Source organism: Maniola jurtina, chromosome 15 (genome assembly GCF_905333055.1).
Source record: "Maniola jurtina chromosome 15, ilManJurt1.1, whole genome shotgun sequence".
NCBI classification, from domain to species: domain Eukaryota; kingdom Metazoa; phylum Arthropoda; class Insecta; order Lepidoptera; family Nymphalidae; genus Maniola; species Maniola jurtina.
The window spans coordinates 2285568-2309733 of NC_060043.1; the positions used below are offsets into that span (position 1 = coordinate 2285568).

General features: G+C 36.2%; 1 protein-coding gene and 1 long non-coding RNA gene across 2 annotated transcripts in view; one reads left to right on the forward strand and one right to left on the reverse strand.

The window, feature by feature from the left end:
• LOC123872413 (adenylate cyclase, germination specific-like) overlaps positions 1 to 12331 on the forward strand; it is a 100536-nt gene extending 88205 nt beyond the window's left edge. Inside the window, exons 6-15 of the mRNA XM_045916677.1 lie at positions 1956 to 1985; positions 2276 to 2386; positions 3073 to 3282; positions 3979 to 4125; positions 4983 to 5112; positions 7836 to 8077; positions 8555 to 8649; positions 9016 to 9234; positions 11106 to 11197; positions 12137 to 12331. Of these exons, the coding sequence (XP_045772633.1) occupies positions 1956 to 1985; positions 2276 to 2386; positions 3073 to 3282; positions 3979 to 4125; positions 4983 to 5112; positions 7836 to 8077; positions 8555 to 8649; positions 9016 to 9234; positions 11106 to 11197; positions 12137 to 12259 (1399 nt within the window). The 3' untranslated portion in view covers positions 12260 to 12331. The remainder of the gene's footprint in view (positions 1 to 1955; positions 1986 to 2275; positions 2387 to 3072; positions 3283 to 3978; positions 4126 to 4982; positions 5113 to 7835; positions 8078 to 8554; positions 8650 to 9015; positions 9235 to 11105; positions 11198 to 12136) is intronic.
• Positions 187 to 8895, reverse strand: LOC123872440. Its single transcript, XR_006797477.1, has 3 exons — positions 8847 to 8895; positions 980 to 982; positions 187 to 210 (listed from the first exon to the last, which is right to left on the reverse strand). It is a non-coding gene; the product is annotated as an uncharacterized LOC123872440 (long non-coding RNA).
• Positions 12332 to 24166: the final 11835 nt, after the last annotated feature.

Below are 24166 nucleotides of genomic sequence, written 5' to 3' on the forward strand. Positions count from 1 at the left end.
AACCACCGTGATCCAAACTTCATAGTCGCTGATCGTTCCTCCCTGTGCTGGGGACAATACGCAGAGAAATTTTCAGCTTTAATAAAATGACGAAGGTCTGGCACGCGCTGGCTCTCTCTATCCATGCTTCCATACTACCCCATACACTCTACTACTACATATTATAGTGATACTAATAATATAAATGCGAAAGTGTGTCTGTCTGTCTGTCTGTCTGTCTGATAGCTTTACACGGCCCAACAGTTAAACCGATTTTAATGGGAACAAAGTTAGCTTACATCCCCGGGAAGGACATAGGCTACTTTTATCCCGGAAAATCAAAGAGTTTCCTCGGGATTCTTAAATGCCCATCTGTTTAACCGATTTATATTTAAGATACAGAAGTAGCTTGCATACCTACCGGAAATTTATACGGGCAACTTTTCATCCTGGAAAATCAAAGAGTTCCCACGGGATTTTTAAATTCACGCGGATGAAGCCGCGGGCATCATTTAGTATCCTAAAAGCCTAAAAAAATATTTAAATAACTACCTGACATTAATAGAAAAAGTTAAGATGTGGTTAGACTTTTGTTCTGTGGCTTTACTATGAGTTTCAAGTTAACGTTAAATATGTCGTGCACTAGAGCCTACGAGCAATTTGTCGCGACGCGGTTGAGTTCGTTGCCAAGTAGAAACGAATTTATGCCTTCGCCTTACGGTTAATTAACCAACGAATGTTAGTTAAGGATTTAGTTCCGTTTTCCATTAACTGTAATTTGCCTTGTATTTTATAAATAGTCGCTACTTGTGGCTTCGTCTACGCGGAATAATTGTTTTGTTTCTTAGAAGTCTTGCAAAGTTCTCGATTATGTATCCAAAAGCTGACTGACTGACTGGCAGACAAACAGACTGACTGACTGACTAATCTATCCCAATCCAACCCAAGGGGGTTAAAATTTGTGTAGTCTACGTGGACGAAGTCGCAGGATAGTCGCTACTAGCTAGTCACTATAGTAATATATAAATGCGAAAGTGTCTGTCTGTCTACAAGCTTTTCACGACCTATCCGTTTAACTGATGACAAAGGATACCTACCTAAAGAGAATAGCTTCCAAGTTGCAACCTAAGGTCACTTTTTTGTTTCAAAAAATCAAAGAATTTTCAAAGAACCTAAATCCACCTGGAAGTCGCGGGCATCAACTATTTGGTATAGATTATAGAGGTAGCTTGAATCCCAGAGACTTGCATAGGCACTATGCCTGAAAAACAAAGAGCTCTCAAGGGATTAAAGAACCGGTCAAGTGCGAGCCGGACTCGCACGCGAAGTGTTCCGTACCATCGTACAAGATATATATACCTAACACCGTTATTTAGAACTTTGCAAGTTAATAACGGTCTGTGCCATCTACCTATAGATTATTATATATGAATTCGTGAACTTATTTAATTTTTTTTGTGTGATATAACCACAAACTTTCGTTTTTCGGATTTATTCCTTTACTTGTGCTATAAAACCTACCTAACTGCCAAATTTCATGATTCTAGGTCAACGGGAAGTACCCTATAGGTTTTCTTGACAGACGGACAGACGTTATACGGATAGGGGCAGATAGACAGACAACAAAATGATCCTGTAAGGGTTCCGTTTTTCCTTTAGAGGTACGGAACCCTAAAAAACTGAATCTAGCACAGTCTAGTATATTATAAATCAGGGGTTACGGTAGAGACCCCGCTGAGACGAGCCAAACCAAAGGTCGGGGCACTATCTCCTTTTTCTAGAAGCGTTTCGTTGTATTATAGAACCGTCATAGTTTCGATCCGCATGATGCCAGAAAGCTGAAATTTTCAGGATAAGATGTCCCCAGCTAATTTTTCAAACATACTAAGTATCAATTATCTAGCTTTTATGTTTTCTTCCCAAAACAAAATAGCGTAAACGTGAGTTATGAAAATTACCTTTCAAATTACATGCAGCGATTTTCGGGAGGAAGTGTTGCATACATTGTAAGTTATTGGAATTGCCACGTATCTTGCCTATGTTTTTAAGGTTAAATCTTAAATCAGGATTACGAGTAACTATTATGAACGCCCCTAAACTAATTTCAAATAATCACATTCAGAACCTAAATCAACAGTGATTGTGTAAATGAGCGAAATTCTAACAGTTTGTTCGGAGTTTGGGACCATATTATTTTCTCTACCAAATTTTTTTTTTTTTTTGCATTTCAAACTTTACTAATTTCAAGAGAAGCAAGTAAAAATGACGCTACTGATTGTATTATGTTGTATTACAGAATAAAAGCTAAAGAGTCACTGAAGAGGATATCCATCTACCAGCAGATTAATGCTATATTACTCAATTACATGATGAAGAATGTTAAATCTACGAAATCACCGTTATGGAGGTAATTTACTCAAATTTTTTAAATAATTGATTTTAAAAACTATATATCAGATTTGGTATGTTTAGGCATATTTATTTAAATACTTGTTTTAAATATATCAGATTTATCTTGATGTAACGTGGAATGCTAACAAAAAGTCAACGATATCACATTTATCAAAATCCAATCAGTAGTTTGGCAATTTGGATAATTGTAATTACATCTTAAAATTAAAGCTTTGAGCTGTAATCAACGACTGTAGAATAGAAAACATTTTTTTCGCATCGTTAAGTCCTTGTCGGCTTTGCTACGGACGCACGAAAAAACACACTTTTCTAACTTTTCAATAAGATATATTGGAACTATTTTACGCTAGATATTTCCATGATCGTAATTTCTATTACTTTAGTTTTAACTTTTCTACCTTATTTATATTATAAATCATCTAATCATTCAAAGTTGGCAGACTTAACGCTTGCCTCCCAGAGACAGCCAAAGTGAGGCAAGGGGGGATAAAATTTAACTAAACGGCGTCATTGTTGTGAATAACTATTTATGTAAAACACACAGCTTTACTTGGGTGAAATTCTGAAAATCCTTTCTAACAAATTTCAAGCTTCAACCACACGTTGATGTTTTAGTTATTGAGTTTTCCTTTCTAGTACACCTAAAATAAACTTTTCAAAGTGCTTCCAATTAATTTTCAGAAAATTTTTAGCGTGCTATGAACTAGTAAAAACAATGGACGAGCTGTCAATAACGATAGCGCTAGTGAAGTCAGTAGATTTGAAGTTACAAGTCCTGACCCCCTTGCAGCAGCATATGGGGTCAGTCCTGGAGCACATGCAGTCCACTCTTCAGTACCTGGAGGTTGAAGGAGTTGACGATGCCGTAGTATTGAGGGAGATCTTTGATTTGTAAGTTTACTATATATAATATTTTTAACCCCCGACCCAAAAAGAGGGGTGTTATAAGTTTGACGTGTGTATCTGTGTATCTGTGTGTCTGTGTATCTGTCTGTGGCACCGTAGCCCCTAAACTAATGAACCGATTTTAATTTAGTTTTTTTTTGTTTGAAAGGCGGCTTGATCGAGAGTGTTCTTAGCTATAATCCAAGAAAATCGGTTCAGCCGTTTGAAAGTTATCAGCTCTTTTCTAGTTACTGTAACCTTCACTTGTCGGGGGTGTTATAAATTTTTTATTTACACTTGTTAGCTTTTGTTTTTTTTTATTCTTTTAAGAATATCGCTTGGCTTAATTTGTTTTTATTCAATGAGTTCACTAAAGCTGGGGTTTTACTTATTATAATTTCGAAATGAAAAATTACCAATCGTTATACATATGCCTGGTATGACTGAGTAGGCTCCTGTGGCTTCTGCGGTAGTGGAACGGTGTGGGACAGATGTCAGTTGCCACAAGTTGACGAGTCCTATCACGTCATCACGTCATCACATCCTTCCCGCAGTCTCCATTACCAAAGGAACTAAGAAACTTTCGCAGTTATTCGTTATGCCTGTAATACCCAACTCTGTATATGGTTTGGAAATACCCGTTTTAGTTGACTTAGATTTGAGTCCCCTTAATCTATTAACAATAATTATTATTAATTTCAGCTACAAAGCATCTGATTTAATGACATCGAAAGCAAGTGAAATTAATACTAATAAGTCAATGGAAGTGTCGACTAATTACATAAGAGATACGAACTATTATTTAGACAAAATGAAAGACGTACAAATACGCATATGGCATATTGTAAGGTAAGATTTTGGTAACCTATAAAAACTAAGAATGCAGCCATGACAACATAATCAACTAATGATATTTGCAAAAGATATAGACCTTTATCTATATCACACTAATATTATAAAGGCGAAAGTTTGTATGTGTGTGTGTGTGTGTGTGTGTGTGTGTGTGTGTGTATGTTTGTTACTCCTTCACGCTAAAACTACTGGACGGATTGGGCTGAAATTTAGAATGGAGATAGATTATACTCTGGATTAGCACATAGGCTACTTTTTATCCCGGAAAATCAAAGAGTTCCCGCGGGATTTTTAAAAAACTACATCCACGCGAACAAAGTCGCGGGCATCAGCTAGTATGGTATAGACCTTTGCAATTCCACCGTGTCTCGACACTTTAAGCCTGAAGCAGCAGTCCCGGTTATTATCATGAACATCTGATAATAATTACTGTAAAATCCTAAGAGTTGAGATCTCGTGCTCTTAGTCGACTTATGCGGAAGGCTCTCGGAGCCCACCGCATTGTATTCCTAAGAAAACTCCAACCATTTTCTGATTATTATCGGAAAGTCACGACTCCCAGCAATCACTATCATTTTGAGAGAGATACAGACTATAAATTTGAAAATGTGTGTGTTCATTGGTCTGACCTTCATTCTTAACGAATAGGCGTGTTTTTTTTTGCATCTAATCAGTTAAGGACCTGGAGAGTGACTAATAAGCTACCTTTTATCTCGAAAAATCAAAAAAATTCAAAAACCTAAATCCACGCTGATGAAGTCACAGTGAAGGAATTATAAGGCACATAGAACATTTCTGTGTGACCCTTTGTCCTAGGGTCAACTATCATAAAATATCTACATACAACTTTTCAGGGAATCCGCAAGTTCGGAAGTATGGGCTGCGAGGCGGACCCTTGGTTTGGGAGTGGGAGTTCTCTGTGTGGTGCTGTTGGCTTCACCCATACTGATGCTGCTACTGCGGCATACAGTATATACTTTACAGGTCAGTATCTGCTACCTTCGATCAGTAATGCAGTTTTGAAAAAAGCGAGCAAACGAGCAGGCCAGCTAGTGTTAAGTGATTACCGCCGCCCATGAACATTTGCAGCACTAGAGGGGCCAACAATGCGTTGCCGTCCTTTCAGGATTTTTTTTATCCACCCGTTGAATAACCTAGCAACCTAATGTTGTAATCTAGTAGGGACAGCGTCGAAGGGAGTTGGTTTTACAGTAAAAAGAATCTGGCAGAATGGGCAGTCGAAGTGCACCATGTGGTGAGGCTGAAATTGCATACAGTGGCTTGCGGTGCGGTTTTTTTTTAATTCAGATACAAGTTAGCCCTTGACTGCAACCTCACCTGGTAGTAAGTGATTATACAGTCTAAGATGGAAGCGGGTTTACTTGGAATGGGTATGGCAGTTTTTATTAAACCCATGCCCCTTTGCTTTCTACACGGCATCGCGCCGGAACGCCAAATCGCTTCGCAGCACCGCTTTGCGTGTAGGGTGGTAACTAGCCACGACCGAAGCCTCCCACCAGACCAGACTAGAGAGGCAGCAACAGAGTTAGAAATGGCGAGTGATATCTCAAAATGTACGCACTGTAGGTTCATTCAGACAATGCACCGCACCTATTCGACAGTATTGTGTTTTCAACGTACAAATAGCGAGATTTTTATACGATACATTTTCATTCTTGTAACAAGTGTAAATTAAAAATTTATAACACCCCCGACAAGTGAAGGTTACAGTAACTAGAAAAGAGCTGTTAACTTTCAAACGGCTGAACCGATTTTCTTGGATTATAGCTAAGAACACTCTCGATCAAGCCACCTTTGAAACAAAAAAAACTAAATTAAAATCGGTTCATTAGTTTAGGCGCTACGGTGCCACAGACAGATACACAGATACACACGTCAAACTTATAACACCCCTCTTTTGGGTCGGGGGTTAAAAATTATTTCAAATCGGGAATAGATCCATGTTTTGTTTTACTTTATATCCCTTGTTATTCATGAATTTTACATCAAGGGATTGACGTATAAATTACGTAACTTAGAATCTTATTAGGCAATCATTTACTCACCTTTGATTCGAGGGAATTCCTTGAACTTACATCCACATTGGAATACAAATTAGTAATCACTTGAGTCATTACAAATACGAGACCCTTATAATATGCATTTTATATTTAGTTTATACAACAAAAGTATTTTCCCATTTATTGCGTTAAACACAATATTACGTGTTTAGAAGGTCTGAGTAAATGTTACGTGGAACAGTAGAAATTAGTTATTATTTACGTATGTTATGTTTATCATCTACCCATTTTTACTCTAATGTAAAAAACCGGCCAAGTGCGAGTCAGACTCGCGCACCGAGGGTTCCGTACTCGGGTATTTTTTCCGACATTTTCCACGATATATCAAAAACTATCATGCATAAAAATAAATAAAAATCTGTTTTAGAAATCACAGGTAAAGCCCTTTCATATGATACCCCACTTGGTATAGTTATCTTACTATGAAAATTGAAACACATTTTTTATTTAATTATGATGTAACCACAAATTCACGGTTTTCAGATTTATTCCTTTATTTGTGTTATAAAACCTATGTACCTGCCATATGGTTTTAGGTCATCGGGAAGTACCCTATAGGTTTTCTTGACAGACACGACGGACGGACGGACAGACAGACAGACAACAAACTGATCCTATAAGGGTTCCGTTTTTCCTTTTGAGGTACGGTACTGTTTAAATTAAGTATATCAATGTCATTGTCTTTATCAAGTTTTCAGCTTATGGATACGATATGGATTACGATAAGTGCATGCATATCGGCTTTAAAGCTGTTATCCATATGCACCTGTTATGATATTCTATTGAGATTAAAACAATGGCTGTCGATCGACCTATTTTTGTCGACCTATTATTGTTTTGAGTCAACTGAATGCAACTGAAATAAATACAGCAAAAAAACTTTTGCCATTGCACATTCGCTTTAAACTAAATGCCGCGAGATTGAAAAAAATCACCATCAAACATTCATTCAGTCGTATTTCTTTTGTTTGTAGTTTTTGAAACAGCTGCAGCTCCTATTTTGATTGTTTTGAAGCTTTTTCAGAAGTAGATCCGTCCAGTTAAATAACTGGTTGTTAAAATTACGTTTCGGTTACTGTTAAACTTTGACCGCAATAAAGCGTAAGAAACCGTGCGTAGGCAAAGCGAGCAGGAAATCTCCACCCAGATCCAGAATAATACCGCGAACCAAGCGAGTACAATTTTTAATAAGTTTCGTAAGATGAAGCCTTTCATAGATTCAAAAACTGAACAGAAAATAATATAATCATGGAGTATAAGTGTGAGCGAAGCGAGCGTGTTTATTTGTTTTATTGAAAAGATCCTTAGGTATTTAAGGAAATATTAGTGGGTACGTAGTAGTTCAATGCCTTAGATACTCATAAATTTTCATTTGTTGATTCGGCACCCCGTAATCTTTGGAGTCTTAATAAAGCGGTGCTGCACGGCGCGTCGCTTTGTGTTACAATATTCTCTATGCCGTGAAGCGCATCCACCGCATTTTGACGCTTCGTGTCGTGCTGTGCAGTACCGCACAGCGCCACTGTAATGCAGTCCGGTCTTTAGGCGGCCGCCCAACCGCGCCCTACCCAATCACCGCTACTGAACATGATACGATAGTTTAAATTCTAAAATAATGATTTTCAGATATTTACAGAATCTATCGAGCATAGCACCCAACAGCTAATGGCGGAGAAGCAGAAGAGTGACCTCCTGCTGTCCCGCATGCTGCCCATGCCCGTGCTGCGGCGGCTGCGGGCGCAGAGGGCGGTGCCGGCGGAGGCCTTCGACGCGGTCACGATATACTTCAGCGACATAGTCGGCTTCACCAACATAGCCGCGAACAGCACTCCCATGGAGATCATCAATATGCTTAACATGCTTTACAGGTAAAGATAACAGTTTTTTTCAAAGTCTCATAAGCTGATCGTCCAGTGAGCAGCTGACGATCAAGCCAGTTACAGACCAAGAACTCTAAGTTAATTTATCTTAGCTCTCATAGCTCTAGGTTAATTTTTATACCTACTTATTCTGACAACCTCCCTGTCGTAGTGGTAAGTGCCGTGGTCTTATCAGTAGGAGGTCTGGGATCCGATTTTGTATTTTTTTTAATTTCCACTGGTCTGGTCTGGTGGGAGGCTTCGGCCGTGGGAATTTTGATGCGCCGATGAAGCTATGCAAACAACGAACTAAGCTAAGCCCCTCCCACGGCCACTGACACCTCTTTGCACATCCACTCACAACCTTACTCTACCTACGTTACATCAGCTATTAATTTCTTTATTGCTCTCATTTCGCTTTCCATCGTTGCAATTTTTGCTGAACGAAATATGTTAGTCATGTCTGTTTCGTTTAACATTTTCCAGGATGTTCGACGATAAGATAATGCAGTACAACGTGTACAAAGTGGAGACGATCGGCGACGCCTACATGGTGGTTTCAGGATTACCCCAGAGGAATGGTAAGTATGACCTTTTTTCCTTTTTTATGGTTCCGTTGACAAACAGTCGTAATAAAACCCTATCCAGTCTGTTCGTCTGTATGTTACAGCAATTTTGTATCTATGTTAAATAAGTAGGTAGTACATAAAAGCTTAAGTTAAATAAAATGACAAGTATAACTTTTGACTAATATTATAATGGTATGTCTGTCTATTACCTTTTCACGGCCTATCTGCTTAACTGACGTTGACGAAATTTCGTATAGAACTTGCATTCCAGAGACGGACCTAAACTACTTGTATAGAAAATCAATGAGCTCTCACAAGATTTTAAAAAAGGGTTGAATCCACGCGGGCATCATCCTAGTTTAATATTTTATGTTTCAGGTAACCGCCACGTCTCTGAAATAGCGGATATGGCCCTATCTCTGATGCGCAGCGTGAAGGACGCTTGCGTACCGCACCGGCCGGATGAGCCGCTCCGTATACGTGCCGGTATCAACACGGGCTCTTGCGTGGCTGGTGTCGTTGGTGCTACTATGCCGCGGTATTGTCTCTTCGGGGATACTATTAATACCGCAAGTCGAATGGAGAGTACTGGAGAAGGTGAGGTGCAGCTAGAATCACCTACGAACAACTTGAGCAACAAGTGTAAATTAAAAATTTATAACACCCCCGATAAGTGAAGGTTACAGTAACTAGAAAAGAGCTGATAACTTTCAAACGGCTGAACCGATTTTCTTGGATTATAGCTAAGAACACTGTCGATCAAGCCATCTTTCAAACAAAAAAAAACTAAATTAAAATCGGTTCATTAGTTTAGGCGCTACGGTGCCACAGACACAGACACAGATACACAGACACACAGATACACACGGCAAACTTATAGCACCCCTCTTTTTGGGTCGGGGGTCAAAAAGCGACGTAACAGTGAAAACTTGGCACATCGCGAATAATAAACGCTGACTGATTAACCAGTCACGTGCTCCCGCGCTGTAGATGACCTTATCACACCACCTCCGATCCGAAATTGACTACGACGTTTTGCTCAAGCTGTTTGGCGGTCACTGTGGTCACTGTAAGATTTATTTGGACAGTGGAGCGAATATTTCTACGTATGAACTATAGGCGTCGAAGGACGTTTGTCTTGTACTGGCTAGATGAGCCGCTCCGTGAGGTGCCGATGACAACTCGGGCCCGTGAATGACCGGTGTCATTGGCATTACCGTACCGCGGTATTGTTTCTTTGGGGATACTATCAATACTGCTAGTATTTTAGCTACTACTGATATTATACTGCTAGTCTAGTATAAAGAGTAGATAGGTACTGAAGGAGCTGTTGTAATCCTCCCTGGTTTATCACTATATTCATAAGGTCATTGTTGCACGTCTAATCCAGGTTAGTGCTTCCTTACAAGGGTACGCGTTTGTGAGGTAAACTATCTCGAATAGTCCAATCTGCAATTGCAACATGGTGGTCTGCGCAGGTACAGCCGAGAACACAAATCCCGCTGAGATCCGTTTTTGTACACGTTGTAGTTGTACTTCTCGTGTTCAGATTGGACTACTTGTACTACGATCATTGTGTGTTTACTTAATCATTTAAGTCATTATATCACTGACAGACAATTAAATCACTGACAAGTATATATAATGATTTATTATACTTGTGACTGATATTATATTAATGATACAAATACGTCTACTTGGTATATTAACATATAGAAAATGTTGCGCAGCTAGCATTTGAACAGGGTAGATAGTTCAATGTGTTCACTATAAAGTAACTAGCTGATTCGTCCAGCTTCACGCAGGTAGAATTTGATATAAGGAATAGCTTATATCAATCTGGAATAATGTACCTACGTACCTTTCAAACGGTGAAAGAATTTTTGAAATCGGATGAGTAGTTTTGGAGATTTTCTCCTACAAACATACTTACTTACAAACTCTACCTTTTTTAACCCCCGACCCAAAAAGTGGGGTGTTATAAGTTTGACGTGTGTATCTGTGTATCTGTGGGTTTGTGTATCTGTGTATCTGTCTGTGGAATCGTAGCGCCTAAACGAATGAATGGCTTGATCGAGAGTGTTCTTAGCTATAATCCAAGAAAATCGGTTCAGCCGTTTGAAAGTTATCAGATCTTTTCTAGTTACTGTAACCTTCACTTGTCGGGGGTGTTATAAATTTTTAATTTACACTTGTTTCAATATTAGTTACTAACTAGATACTTGTTTTGTTTTCTTTTCATTCCATCACCGGCTCTCTACCGAGCATAAGTCTCTTCGCAGAATGAGAAGCGTTTAGGCCATAGTCAGCCATGCTGGCCACGTGCTGATTGGCAGAATTCGTGTGAATTCTTAAAAACCTTGTGACCTTTGATAACATTATGGAGAACTTTTAGGCAAGCCGGTTTTTTCATCATATTTTCCTTCACCGTTAAAGCAAGTGATATTCATTAAGGTTTTGTATTTCAGCGATGAAAATACACATATCGCAGAGCACAAAGGAGGCCCTGGAGAAGATGGGCAAATACATAATGGAGTCGAGGGGCATCGTCGAAGTGCCGGTGAGAGGATAACGTCACAATCTTCGTCAACCTTCTTGAACTTAGAGGCTCTATCAGGGTTTAGTTCGCTAAGGCTAACCATATACTTAGGCGTTGACACCTAGCAGCAAAACCACTAAAGTTCCGTTATTGTCATTGTCAGTTACTATGAAGCGAAAGGCAGGGCCTTCCATTTCTAGCAGAAATTTTTGTTTTTCCCACGCAATTCCTAAGTTCTCAGGAACTAAAGCAACGCCGAAAGTCTGATTTTTGAGGGTTCCGTACCTCAAAAAGAAAAATGGAACCCTTATAGTGTAAGGTTATTTTTAAAAATTGATTTGAGTTGTCAAAAATAATATAAAATTAATAATTTATCTAATGCAGGTAGATTGATAAAATCGATATTTGGCTCATTCGATGTCATACAATCTGTTGCTAGGAGGCCAACAAGATTGAACTTGCATAAATACGGGTGTTTCGAAGGTTTTAGTTCAGTCTCCTTCTGAGATTCGGAGCGATATCGCATATTTTCGGTATTTGGATTGTGAACTGAATAATTAGATGTTGTGATAGCAATCACGCTCTAATTAAATTATTTATTTTGGCATTAGTTTGTTTAGATTAAAACTCTCGGATAACCTTACACATTAAACTTGTGTTTTTTTGTGTTGGTAAATGAGAGGACATTCCAATAATTTCATAAAAATAATTAAATAATACCTGCTTTTCTGAGTGACGCCAATAATAGGATCACTTTGTTGTCTGTCTGTCTGTCTGTCTGTCCATACGTCCGTCGTGTCTGTCAAGAAAACCTATAGGGTACTTCCCGTTGAATTATAATCGTGAAATTTGGTAGGTAGGTAGGTCTTATAGCACAAAATAAAGGGGCGCAGACTTTTACGATGCCTCGCGGTCCGATAGTAAAATAACGAGAAACTAAATCTATTCTTTTATTTTCAGGGTAAGGGCGAGATGGAGACGTTTTGGCTCGTAGGCAAAGTGGGCCCGGCTCACTTGGAGAGCCCACGTCCTATTCGTCTTCAAGACTACGACCAGAATGTTCTAGAAATGCTCATCAAATAAATTTGCTCACTTCTTTGTATAGTTTGTAAGTAATGTTGATTAATGTGTAGGTAGGTAGTTCAATAAATAGTATTAAAATAAATAAATAAAAGCATTTTTATCGTTTTATTTAGATTGACTTCCGTAGGTTTAATTGATTCATACCTTGTGAAGGATTTTTCAAATACTGCTACGGAACTGAGGAGCTTTGTTATATTAATGCTCTAGAGTCTAGAGTAATTTTTAGGGTTCCGTACCTCAAAAGGAAAAACGGAACCCTCATTGGATCACTTTGTCTAGCCGTCTGTCGTGTCTGTCAAGAATACTACAGGGTATTTCCCGTTGACCAAGAACAATGAAATTTCGCAGGCAGGTAATCTTATAGCACAAGTAAAGAAAAAAAAAATCAAAACCATGATGATTTACATCACAGAAAAAAATAAACTGTGTTTAAATTTTCTAATTAATTTGAAGATAACAATACTAAATGGGGTATCATATGTACATTCTGAAACAGATTTTTCTTTATTATTATGTAAGTATAATAGTTTTTGATTTATCGTGCAAAATGACAGAAAAAATACCCGAGTATGGAACCCTCGGTGCGCGAGTCTGACTCGCACTTGACCGGTTTTTTAAGTTAACGTTAACTGTTCGTTTTGTCATCTAGTATGGACGGATATTTTAAGCATCCAAATCACCTGGCAGCGCAGTTGACAAAACTAAGCTAAACTGTAACTCCGTAGTTAACAATACCGCAGTTCAACATTTCGTTACCTATTTGCGTTCGCGCATTCGTTCTTCCGGTTAAATATAAACTTTGTACGATTGATGTTGGGACTTGCGGAAAGGTTTCTGACTTTATACTATCGGCCTACAACTTCAGCGCATAGCATAAGTGTTAGCTGGTCTTACTTGATAAAATAAAACACTTAATCACTAAATTCTACTTTTATTCGTCATAATGCATGCGAAATAATAATTTCTAAGGCTAAGAAAATAAATAAATGAATAAATTAAGGCCAAAAATAAAGTGCCTTCTTACAACATAATAAACACAGTCAGTCTCAAAGACATAAAACGTAAAAATTGAAATACCAAAAATCAATTATTTACATTTGAAATGAAAATATCCAGAAACAATTGCATTCTAATTGCAATCTATTGAATATAAACTTATTTTAAATTAAATGGGTAAGTACAATAATTGATTTTCATTTTCAAATGATAATAATATTATAATAATAGGCAAAATATTAACCTGACTTCGTCTGTGTTGGTGTTGGCTGGCGGGCGTGCTCTGCCTTTTTGGAGTTTTTTTTTTTTTGTTAACAGGGCTCTCTCCGTCACTCTTTTCATACAATCGTAGTTCCAATTTCATTTGAATATTAAGCAACCAAAGTCCATGAAATTTTGCAGACATATTCTACAAACTAATATCTATGTCTGTGGTTTCCCAGATTTCTGTTAAAATATTCGGTTTCAAAGTTACGCGGTCTTAAAATTTTTCATACAAATCTTTGAGCCCCTGTAATTTTAAAACTACATATTTTTAGAAAAATCTAAAACACCACAGACACAGATATTAGTTTCTAGAATGTCTGCAAAATTTCATGGACTTTGGTTGCTTAATATTCAAATGAAATTGGAACTACGATTGTATGAAACGAGTGACGGAGACAGCTGGAAAGTGCTCTGGGTGCCGTGCGTATGTCGGCGAGCGCCGGCACAGGCGGGGTCCATACTTGTATAGTTTCCATAACTTGTTACAAATAATTACAAACTTGACATTGGCAATTTTTGTAAAGCCAGACGAGAGAGAAAAAAAATATGAATCTTCTTACTACAATCTCACTACAAAATTAAAATAAAATAAATACAAGTAGGTACAGCTATCAACGTGGCCTGCACGTATTCTATTCTATTTATACAAAATACGTTCTATTAACAATAATATACTGTTTACAACATATCTATTAAGTAGTAGTATATAACTTAGGTATAAGGTATAAGTATAGTAAAATATAAGCGCTTAAAGACTCATTAAAACTAAGAACTGATAATAATTGTAACTACCAATTAAATTAATGCAATAAATAAATGCATTCCTGTTAATTGCCTCGAGACACATAGATTATTATTTAAACTTCTCCATCAACACCTCAATTACGAAACTTGTGACTGGTTTAATACAATCGTCGCTATCATTTGAGATTTTTTAGGTGACTAAGTACGTATGTTTCTTTATCTTTACGCAAAGATGGCATACCAACTTTATTGAAGCTATCCATTGGCTGGATTTGTGTCCAAACTGGGAATTTTAGCCAATAAATAACAATATGAGACAGTAAGAAGTTTTACGATTAGTGTGATCATGATTGCAAAGTTTCATAATAAAGGGGCAGATTTCCGTCGCCGCCGGTGAAACCTTGAACAGATCGCAATATGTGATTCATAATTTGGCGTTGTAATAAAAACCCAATTAATAAAGATTGACCTACTAATTATTTAATAAAGAAAATTATCAACAGTTATTTCTAAAAGTTAGAAACCTGTATTACGAAGCTTGTAAGCTGTGTCTTAATAATATTACCACAATATAGGTAATATATTGTTATTGAAGATTTCCGACATGTATCTAAATGGTTGAAAAAAAGTTTCGTAATTAAGGCGCAGACTTACATCAGAATAAATAACATTGTATGAAAATAATTAGTCCTACCAATTTCGTAAAATAACGAACCAAAGTCAATAATCAACCCTAAAAATGATATTATTAATTCCTAAGCAGGTAATTATAAATTTATAGTTATTAAAGTACATACTTTCCTAAAAATAAAATATAATATGGCTAATCTCACATTATGTCATGGCCTTATTACTTTTTACAGTTGAAAAACAAAAAAAAAAAATTACAATAAATTGAGTAATACTGATCTCACTATCATATTATTTTAACCTACTATTTAGTACGTCTATTAAAAATAAAAATTTTAAGAATGAAAAATGAGTATTTACTCGAGAAAAGGAATCAAATAATTCGATTTTACTGGATTACATAAGTTTTTTACCAAGCAGAAATGTGAGAATAAAATTAACATCTTACAAGGCCGCCAGTAGACAGGGGGTTTCCCCAGGTTTGAACAACTTTCGAGTGCACGATTTTGAAACGAGCTATTTTTGTAATTCTAACAATTCATAATATTATATGAGAATAGAGATTAGTCATTGGTTTTAATTTATTCATATTTCGTGAAGATTTTCATTATCTTTTTTTCATATTTTTTAAATAACTCTTGTTACATCTAGTAAATTAATAAATAATAATAATAATTTATAATATTAAAAAAATATGATAAACTAACAGAGTATTTCAAAGCAGGAAATGTAAATTAAGGCAGCTACAAATTTTATTTTGGACCACGTCAATTTAGCATTTCCATCTTGAAACTATTTCTTAAATGAACTAAACGATGGTACTAATTCTGATGGTAACTTAATTTTAGAGTATTCGCATCCTTTTCTTGACAACATGGAGAAAGTTGATTTAATTTAAAACTGTCAAACTTCGTTACTTTAGGTGCTGATCTTGAGAACTGTTTTTTTGTAGAGTAGCACTAAAATTCAAAGTCTTGATTATCCGTTCTTTTTTAGCAATATTAAAAGAGAAAGATGCAGATATTCTAAGTTTATTTTGGAGAACAACATCAGAATCGACACCACTAATCAATTAAAAATAATAATAATAAGCGTATGCGTGCGCTATTATAATTAGCACCTAAGGTTTCAGGGTATCGAACCTGCAACCCTAGCTAAAGCTATAATGAAAGCATCTGAAAAAATCTGATCTTAAAGAGTTCTTTCAAGCTTAATCTTTTCGTAGTCTTGTAGAGTTTTCCGAAATATTGTATTAACTTCTTTTATTATTTTTGTAAATACATTTGTCGTGGTTTCTTTACTTTAGATAGACAAAATCCCAGGAATTCTTCAAGCTTCTTCTGTTCTGAAGAGTTTCTTACTGCATCTCGGTCCGAGCGTCTTTTCGATACAGCTTTAAGAGGATCATTGTCAACGATCCCCCGTCGATTTCCTACGTATGATATTATTGTTCTCATCTCTATCTGCCCTGGTTCGTGTATTCTCGGTTCCTAGATCGGTGCATTTGTGATAACCAATTCTAATTGCTGTGATTGGCTGAATTTACCATGTTCTTGCTGCGACAGTGAGTTTGAGCCACTAGCGGAACAATGTTAGCCGGTCAGAAATGATTGCAATTAGTCAACCTGTATGACGTCCGTGTTCTGTTTTTGATTACAAAAAAGAAAAAATTGTTGTTGCAATCATCAATTTTAGCAAATAGTGAAAGAGAGTCGACCAATCAGAGGTCACAACTACCGTCACACTTTCTGTGAAACTATGGCAGTAGGCTTACCGAGTAATGAAAACAATTTTTCATTCTGTAATGTCATGTGGCAAGTAGGGTTGCCACCTGCCTCTTTTTGATTTACAGGCTACCACCATCAAAAATACGGGGTTTAGATTTGAAGAAATTTAAAAATTTGAAGTATTTGAAGAAATAGGCGGTGGTTCTCTCTGAAATGCATGGAAAGCCTATTTAGATATTTCAGTTTATTTGTAAGTTTTGTATTTTTTCTCTGTATGTTGCCGTGTCTTGATTGGTGAACTGTGTTTGCAATGTGATTTTAAATAAAAGATTTATTTATTTAAATAGCTTTTAAAAACTCTAGTTTTGTAAAGCAAAATGTTATACATTTCATGCATACAATCTTTGCATTTTAACTTAAATTTACATTTAACTTGTAATTCCACCTTCACAGTATCAATACTATGGCCGTAGCCAGGAATCGATTTCGGGAGAGGTTTTATCAGGGCCGGAACTGAATCCTGTCATGAGGAAAATAACATTCGCTCAACTTTATGGGCTAATTACCTGGTTAGTGGAATTTCGCCTTTCAATTTGACAGTGAGATAAAATACAACAATAAAAAAGCGCGAGCGCAGTGAGCGTAAGTGTTTTTGGTTCAATTACAGAAAGAATTAAAGTGAAAGGGAAACGAGTTTAGCCATAGCAAGATTTTATTTTTAAAGCTCCCTATCCATACTAATATTACAAATACGACAGTTTATCTATTTGCCTATCTATTTGTTACCCTTTCACGGCCCATCTTCTTTACCAAAATTTTGGTACTTACTATTCAGAGGTAACTTGCATCCCAGACATAAACTTTTTAGCCCGGAAAATCCCCCACGGAATTTTTAAAACTCTAAATTCATGCAAACGAAATTGCGGGGCTTACACCAAGTAATACAAATTCAAAGCGCGAGTGAAGTGAGCGCGAAATGTTTGATATATTTCCAAAAAAAAATTGGTAAGCAAATGCAAGAAATAGTGTAAGTATTATTTTAGGCTTAGGTTTTTGACGGCTTCCCAGGCGCAGTCGCCATTTCAAAATTTCTGGTCTGGTGGGAGGCTTCGGTCATGGCTAGTTATATGGTTAGTATGGCCCTAACGGCCAAGAAATTAGACTGCATCATCACTTACCACTAGAAAAGATTAAAGTCACGGGCTAACTTGTATAAAAAAAGGCTAACATCCTCAAACCAAGCCCCGCCGCCTTGGCTACGACCATGATCAATATCGAGTGGGTTTCGGCTACGCATTGCCGCAAAAGGAAAATATTCTTTCTACTGGACATAACGTCAGTGTTCGGTTTCGCCAGCCAAGTGCGAGTCAGACTCACGCACCGAGGGTTCCGATTCGGGTATTTTTTTCGACATTTTACACGAGAAATCAAAAACTGTTATGCATTAAAAAAAATATGCATAAAAATAAATAAAAATCTGTTTTAGAATGAACAGGTAAAGCCCTTTCATATGATAACCCACTTGATATATGTAGTTATCTTACTTTGAAAATTGAAAATACTAATATTTGTTCATGAACACATGACAGACGGATAGAAGGACAGATGGACAGACGGACAGACGGAAAGACAGACAGACTGATAGACAACGAAGTGATCCTATAAGAGTTCTTTTTGCTTTTGAGTTACGGAACCCTAAAAATATTTAGTTTTATTTGCCCCGTATTTTATTTTCATAATTACCGGTTTCTCTATCCTGACATACGGGGTAACCAGTAAAATACGGGGCCTTTGGCAACCCTATTCGGAAAACACTGTCACATTCAAGTTAATGTCAAATATTTTGTTTTCAATTACAGAAAGCTGCATCAATCATTATTACAATATTTTCTTTGTTGTGATTGGCTGAATTTTTGAGTTTCAGCCAATAAACAGACTGTTTGCCAATTAAACGTCATAACAATATAAATGCCAGAAAGTTTAACCAAATAAAACAAACTTAATGAGAACCTAGTGAGAATGCAAACGGCACACAATTTATAATACATATTATGTTAGTCGTATATAATAGATATTATAGTAGTCGTTCACTTTGGTAATAGTCAGATTGTCATCAGTAAAATTGATATTGGTCGATGTATCGTAAATTATTGTTTCGGTGACAAATATTTTTATTATCTATTTATCTTTGAACAGAATGGAATAGAATGAAATGGAATACAATGATAAATTTTTATTCCTGTAAACTTTTAGGTAAACTTCAAAGTGTTTTTGGATGGTCAGAAAAATTTACCACTGGTTCGGAATGCCGTTCCTACGTTTTCTAGGGTTTCGTACCTCAAAATGAAAAACGGAACTCTAAGAGCTCCTTCTCAATAAGTCGCAAGCAAGGCGGCAGTAGCAGCGCGACTGTCGCGCGACAGTCGCGCTGTTCAGAAGCGGCAGACTTCCATACTAAAATGAGCAGCGCGACAGCCGCACGACAAGTGATTGACATAGCGGCCGGCAGCGCGGCAGCCGCGCGCGATCAGTCGGCTTCTAACCAGTGTTGCAAGCGCAATACAATTATTATTGATTATGATTATGTATGATGATTATGTATACAATTATTGTATTCAAGAAGACGTAACAATTCACCGAAAGACTTTTTTGACATTCGAACGTAATTAATTTTTTTTTTTATTATTACTACTTTTCAGCACTTTGTATACTGTTATATAATCACTATTTATATGCCGATTTCGAAACAAAGGATCAATCCAGTATTTTTTAATTTTATTATGAACGCGACGTCAATGGCACCGAAGGAGAAGCAACAATAGCAGCAGGAACAATGTTTCCGTTGGAATCCATTATTGAAATGAAGTGTGCCACCCTAAACTAAACAAGTCGCGCTGCTGCCGCACTGCTTGCGACCTAATAAGAAGGCATCGGCGGCTGTCGCGTTGCTGCCGCACTGCTTGCGACCTAATGTGAAGGAGCTCTTATAGGATCACTTTGTTGTCTATCTCTCTGTCTGTCGTGTGTGTCAAGAAAACCTCTAGGGTACTTCCCGTTGACTCAAAACCATGAAATTTGGCAGGTAACCTAACTGCGTAATTTTGGGTAGTTTTTTTAATCGATAAAGAAAGTTTGCGACATTGTTCAATAAAAAATTTGGATTCCAACTCCTCAATCCTGATGTTGCAGGGGACCTGACTACTAAAGCTAATGGGATTTAAAAAGTGTCGATTATTAATTGATATTGAAGGTATCTATACCAAGTAAACACTTTGTCGTTGACCTCAACCCTGATGCTGTAAGAAATTGCATTCCTAAATCCTGGTGATCCCTCGGGATTTGAAAAGGATAATCCGTTTAAATATTCTTACGTGATACAGAAACAAGTTGCATCCCGGGGACGGGCTATTACGGAGAGGCAACTTTTGTTCTGGGAAATGAAAGGATCGGGATTTTTAAAAACCTAAATCCACGCGAGCGAAGCTGCGGGCATTAGCTAGTTGTAAATATATTTAGAAGCTACTATAAGATAATAGATAAGGTACTTATTTCCTTATATTTTTATTGTATGGCAGCGCGCGGTTTTAAATTATAAATTGCACGTCCTGTCCTTTTCTGTAATACATTTTTTTCTCAATATCTACCGCTTTATCTCATAGCAAGAGTCCGTAAGACATAATACAGTGAAAATAGGCAAAATATACAATTTTTGCAGTTTCCACGTCAGTACCTGTCGAATTTTTCTAACAGTGTAAGCAGCAGAGCTGAGTTTACCATCAAGTGTTGATATGTGGGTGTTCCATAGAAGCTTTGCATCTAACATTATACCGAGAAACACGGGGTTCTCCTTTATTTTCAACATATGATTATTTATCAATGAATTTATGTCATTTAAGGTCCTGGTATTGGGCAGTGTGAATTCGACACACTTAGATTTCTTTGCATTTGGAAGTAAATTGTTAGCAATAAATCAGAGAGTGACCTGTGATATGGCATTACATATAGTATACATTGTCAAAAATTATAATATTAAAGCTGTGCGTATTGCGTGAGGAATAGGTTGCAAGAGAGTTGCAACTTGCAGGGTTTGATGCATACGCTATTGCCAGCAAACATGAGACATATTTTTATCTACAGGCAACGTCTGAGTAGGTAACGCATACGTCTAACGCAAGTTGAAATGTATTTAGTTAGACCTATCGACAAGTTTGGAGTCGGGTGCAGTCTAAATGTGGCCCGTGTGTTTAGACTGTCCGTTTCTGTCAGTTTCACGTGTCGTCCCCCGCACTTCACCACCCCGCTTGCACAAATCGAGACAGCACGAAATTTTCAAGATTTCTGGGTGTAATTTCTGGTTTTCGTAGTTCCCACATAATTATAACAATATAAAATATATAACGATAATTTTTTTACTACATAATATTCATTAAATTTTCTAGGTCTGTGGTTTTTCCAAATTTCATTAAATTGCTTCGTTGTCTAGAAAAACGAGCACAAAGTTGGGCCTTTTTTTAAAGAAAAATACAAATCTTTGAGCCCCTGTAATTTTAAAACTACATATTTTTAGAAAAATCTAAAACACCACAGACACAGATATTAGTTTCTAGACTATGTCTGCAAAATTTCATGGACTTTGGTTGCTTAATATTCAAATGAAATGGGAACTACGATTGTATGGAGTAAGTGACGGAGAGAGCTCTGTTAAATTTGCCGACGGAGAACCGTTTGACATGTCAACTATTTTGTCTAATAGCTTACTTATGTTTGAGTTTAGACTTTCTTGTATTATAAGAAACTAGATTCGATCATCAATTGATTTTTTTTTTCTCGAAGTTACTATTTAGGTTTCCAGTGCTTCCAACTCATAATTGAAAATAAATAATACTTCTGAATTATTTTAGGTCTATAATATAATTTCACTTAATTCAGTCTTCTTGGTGTAATTAAGCTATTTTGGTTTGGATTAGGTAACTAGTAATATCGTTTACCATGGTGCCTTTTGCGATTATTTCTTAGTTGTCGATATCTGTAAAAGAAAATATTTATTAAGAAGACGTAGGTACCTAAGTACTTATATATAATATAAAGTTACTACTGACTACTTATCATCGATCATTAATTAAATGATTGTCCACGAATTTCAGGCCAACTTAAGTTTAAATTCTCGTGTTTTTAACCCCCGACCCAAAAAGAGAGGTGTTATAAGTTTGAAGTGTGTATCTGTGTATCTGCCTGTGGCATCGTAGCTTCTAAACTAATGAACCGATTTTAATTTAGTTTTTTGTTAAAAGGTGGCTCGATCGAGAGTGTTCTTAGGTATAATCCAAGAAAATCGGTTCAGCCGTTAGAAAGTTATCAGCTCTTTTCTAGTTACTGTAATCTTCACTTGTCGGGGGTGTTATAAATTTTTAAATTTACACTTGTAGTTTAACAGCTTTTAATTAGGTGCACTGTATTTCAATATACCGTGTTATTTAATTTTACGAGAGTGCCTATCTAATGGGCGTCGTAGACTTAGTACCTAGTTACCAAAGACAATTCTACTGTCAAGGAAATAAAATATATTTAAAGTAGGTAAAATAAGATACTATGTAACCTTGTACAACAACAACAAGTTAATGGGAAGCTATTAAAGTAATCGATATACTTATGTAATATTATAGATTTTATAACTTAACGATGTAGGTACTTGAATGGTATGCTGGATCTAAACTTTACTTAATAAACAAAGAAAACTATTATTATACTACTAGTTATGATAAATCTTACAACTATAATATTATATTGATGATTAGGTATTTATACCTATTTTACTTTTCAACGAAACATAGGAAGTTTCTGCATTGTTATACCTAGTAATTGAAATTTACTAACACTCGAATTTTTACTAAGTAAAGTAATAAAATTCACCAAATGTATATTGATTAATATACATTTTTGATGAAACTATCAACAAAAAAATATAACTATACAAACACTTTTATTAAATACGGTTATTAATGATTTAAATTCTCATTTTTACTATAATAATGAAATTCTTCTACAATCTATCTCCATGTAAAAATTTAAGATGGATTTTATTACTTTAATCATTTTATTATATCTACATATTTATATCAAACGATAATGTAATTTAGTAAACTCGTATTAAGTAGGTACCTACCAGATAGCTTCTACGTAGAGTAGTGATAAAACTTATTACAAAGACTATATTAAATATGTAATAATCAGGTAGGTATCTTCTGAGGCGCTTCTTCTCAGTAAATATATAACTATATTGAATTCCATTTCTAATAGGTATAGGTAATTAATTTCTAAAAAGTGCAGTAAAAATACTTACTCATTTACACTAATGCACTGCACATGAAAAAACACCATATTTCTTCCACATCTATGAACAGGTCCAAATGCTTCACGTTTTTGTCTCATCACAATAGTGTCACTTATCACATTTAATTTATCGTCAATCGATCGATCGATCGGAGAGTTTTCGACCGACAAGGGTTCGATCGAGGGGGTTTCGACCGGTCCCAACGATCTACAATCTACGGGGTAACTAATGGACACGAGCCATAAGCTCAAAATATATATTACAAGGAAAATGGACTTCATTTTACTGATGCGTGTGAACGACTGATGAATTTTTGAAGTGTAGAGACACTTTTATACAAAGCTTGAATCATTGGATGATTAATTCTGTGCGGCAATTTTTGGGGACAGTTTTTCTAGTGCATCCCATATATGGTTAAAATTTCTTTGTTACAAAAAATCAATAAAACAATAAAATATTCAATGAAATAAGTAATTTTTAAATAATGATTCTGATAGGTGTTTACTGATAATTTTAATAAGAATATTTGGAGACAAGTGTAAATAAAAAATTCATAACACCCCCGACAAGTGTATATCACTTCTTTCGTAGTTACTGTAACCTTTACAGTAACTACGAAAGAAGTGATAACTTTCAAACGGCTGAACTGATTTTCTTGGATTATAGCAAGAACACTCTCGATCAAGCCACCTTTCAAACAAAAAAATAATAATTAAAATCGGTTCGTTAGTTTAGGAGCTACGAGGCCACAGACAGATACACAGATACACACGTCAAACTTATAACACCCCTCTTTTTGGGCTGGTGGTTAAAAATGTTTGTTTTTTGCATAACTAGAGTAGAAATTAATAGTAAAAACCTACCTGATAAATTAACAACAGATAATAAAAATAATTAAAAATCTGTTTTAGAATGTACAGGTAAAATTCTTTCATAATATGATACCCCACTTGGTATAGCTTTCTTACCTTGAAAATTTAAACACATTTTAATTTTTGTTTTAATGATGTAACCACAAATTCACCGTTTTTGGATTTATTCCTCTACTTGTGCTATAAGACCTACCTACCTGCCAAATTTCATGATTCTAGGTCAATGGGAAGTACCCTATAGGTTTTCTTGACAGACACGACGGACGGACGGACAGACAGACAGACAGACAGACAACAAAGTGATCCTATAAGGGTTCCGTTTTTCCTTTTGAGGTACGGA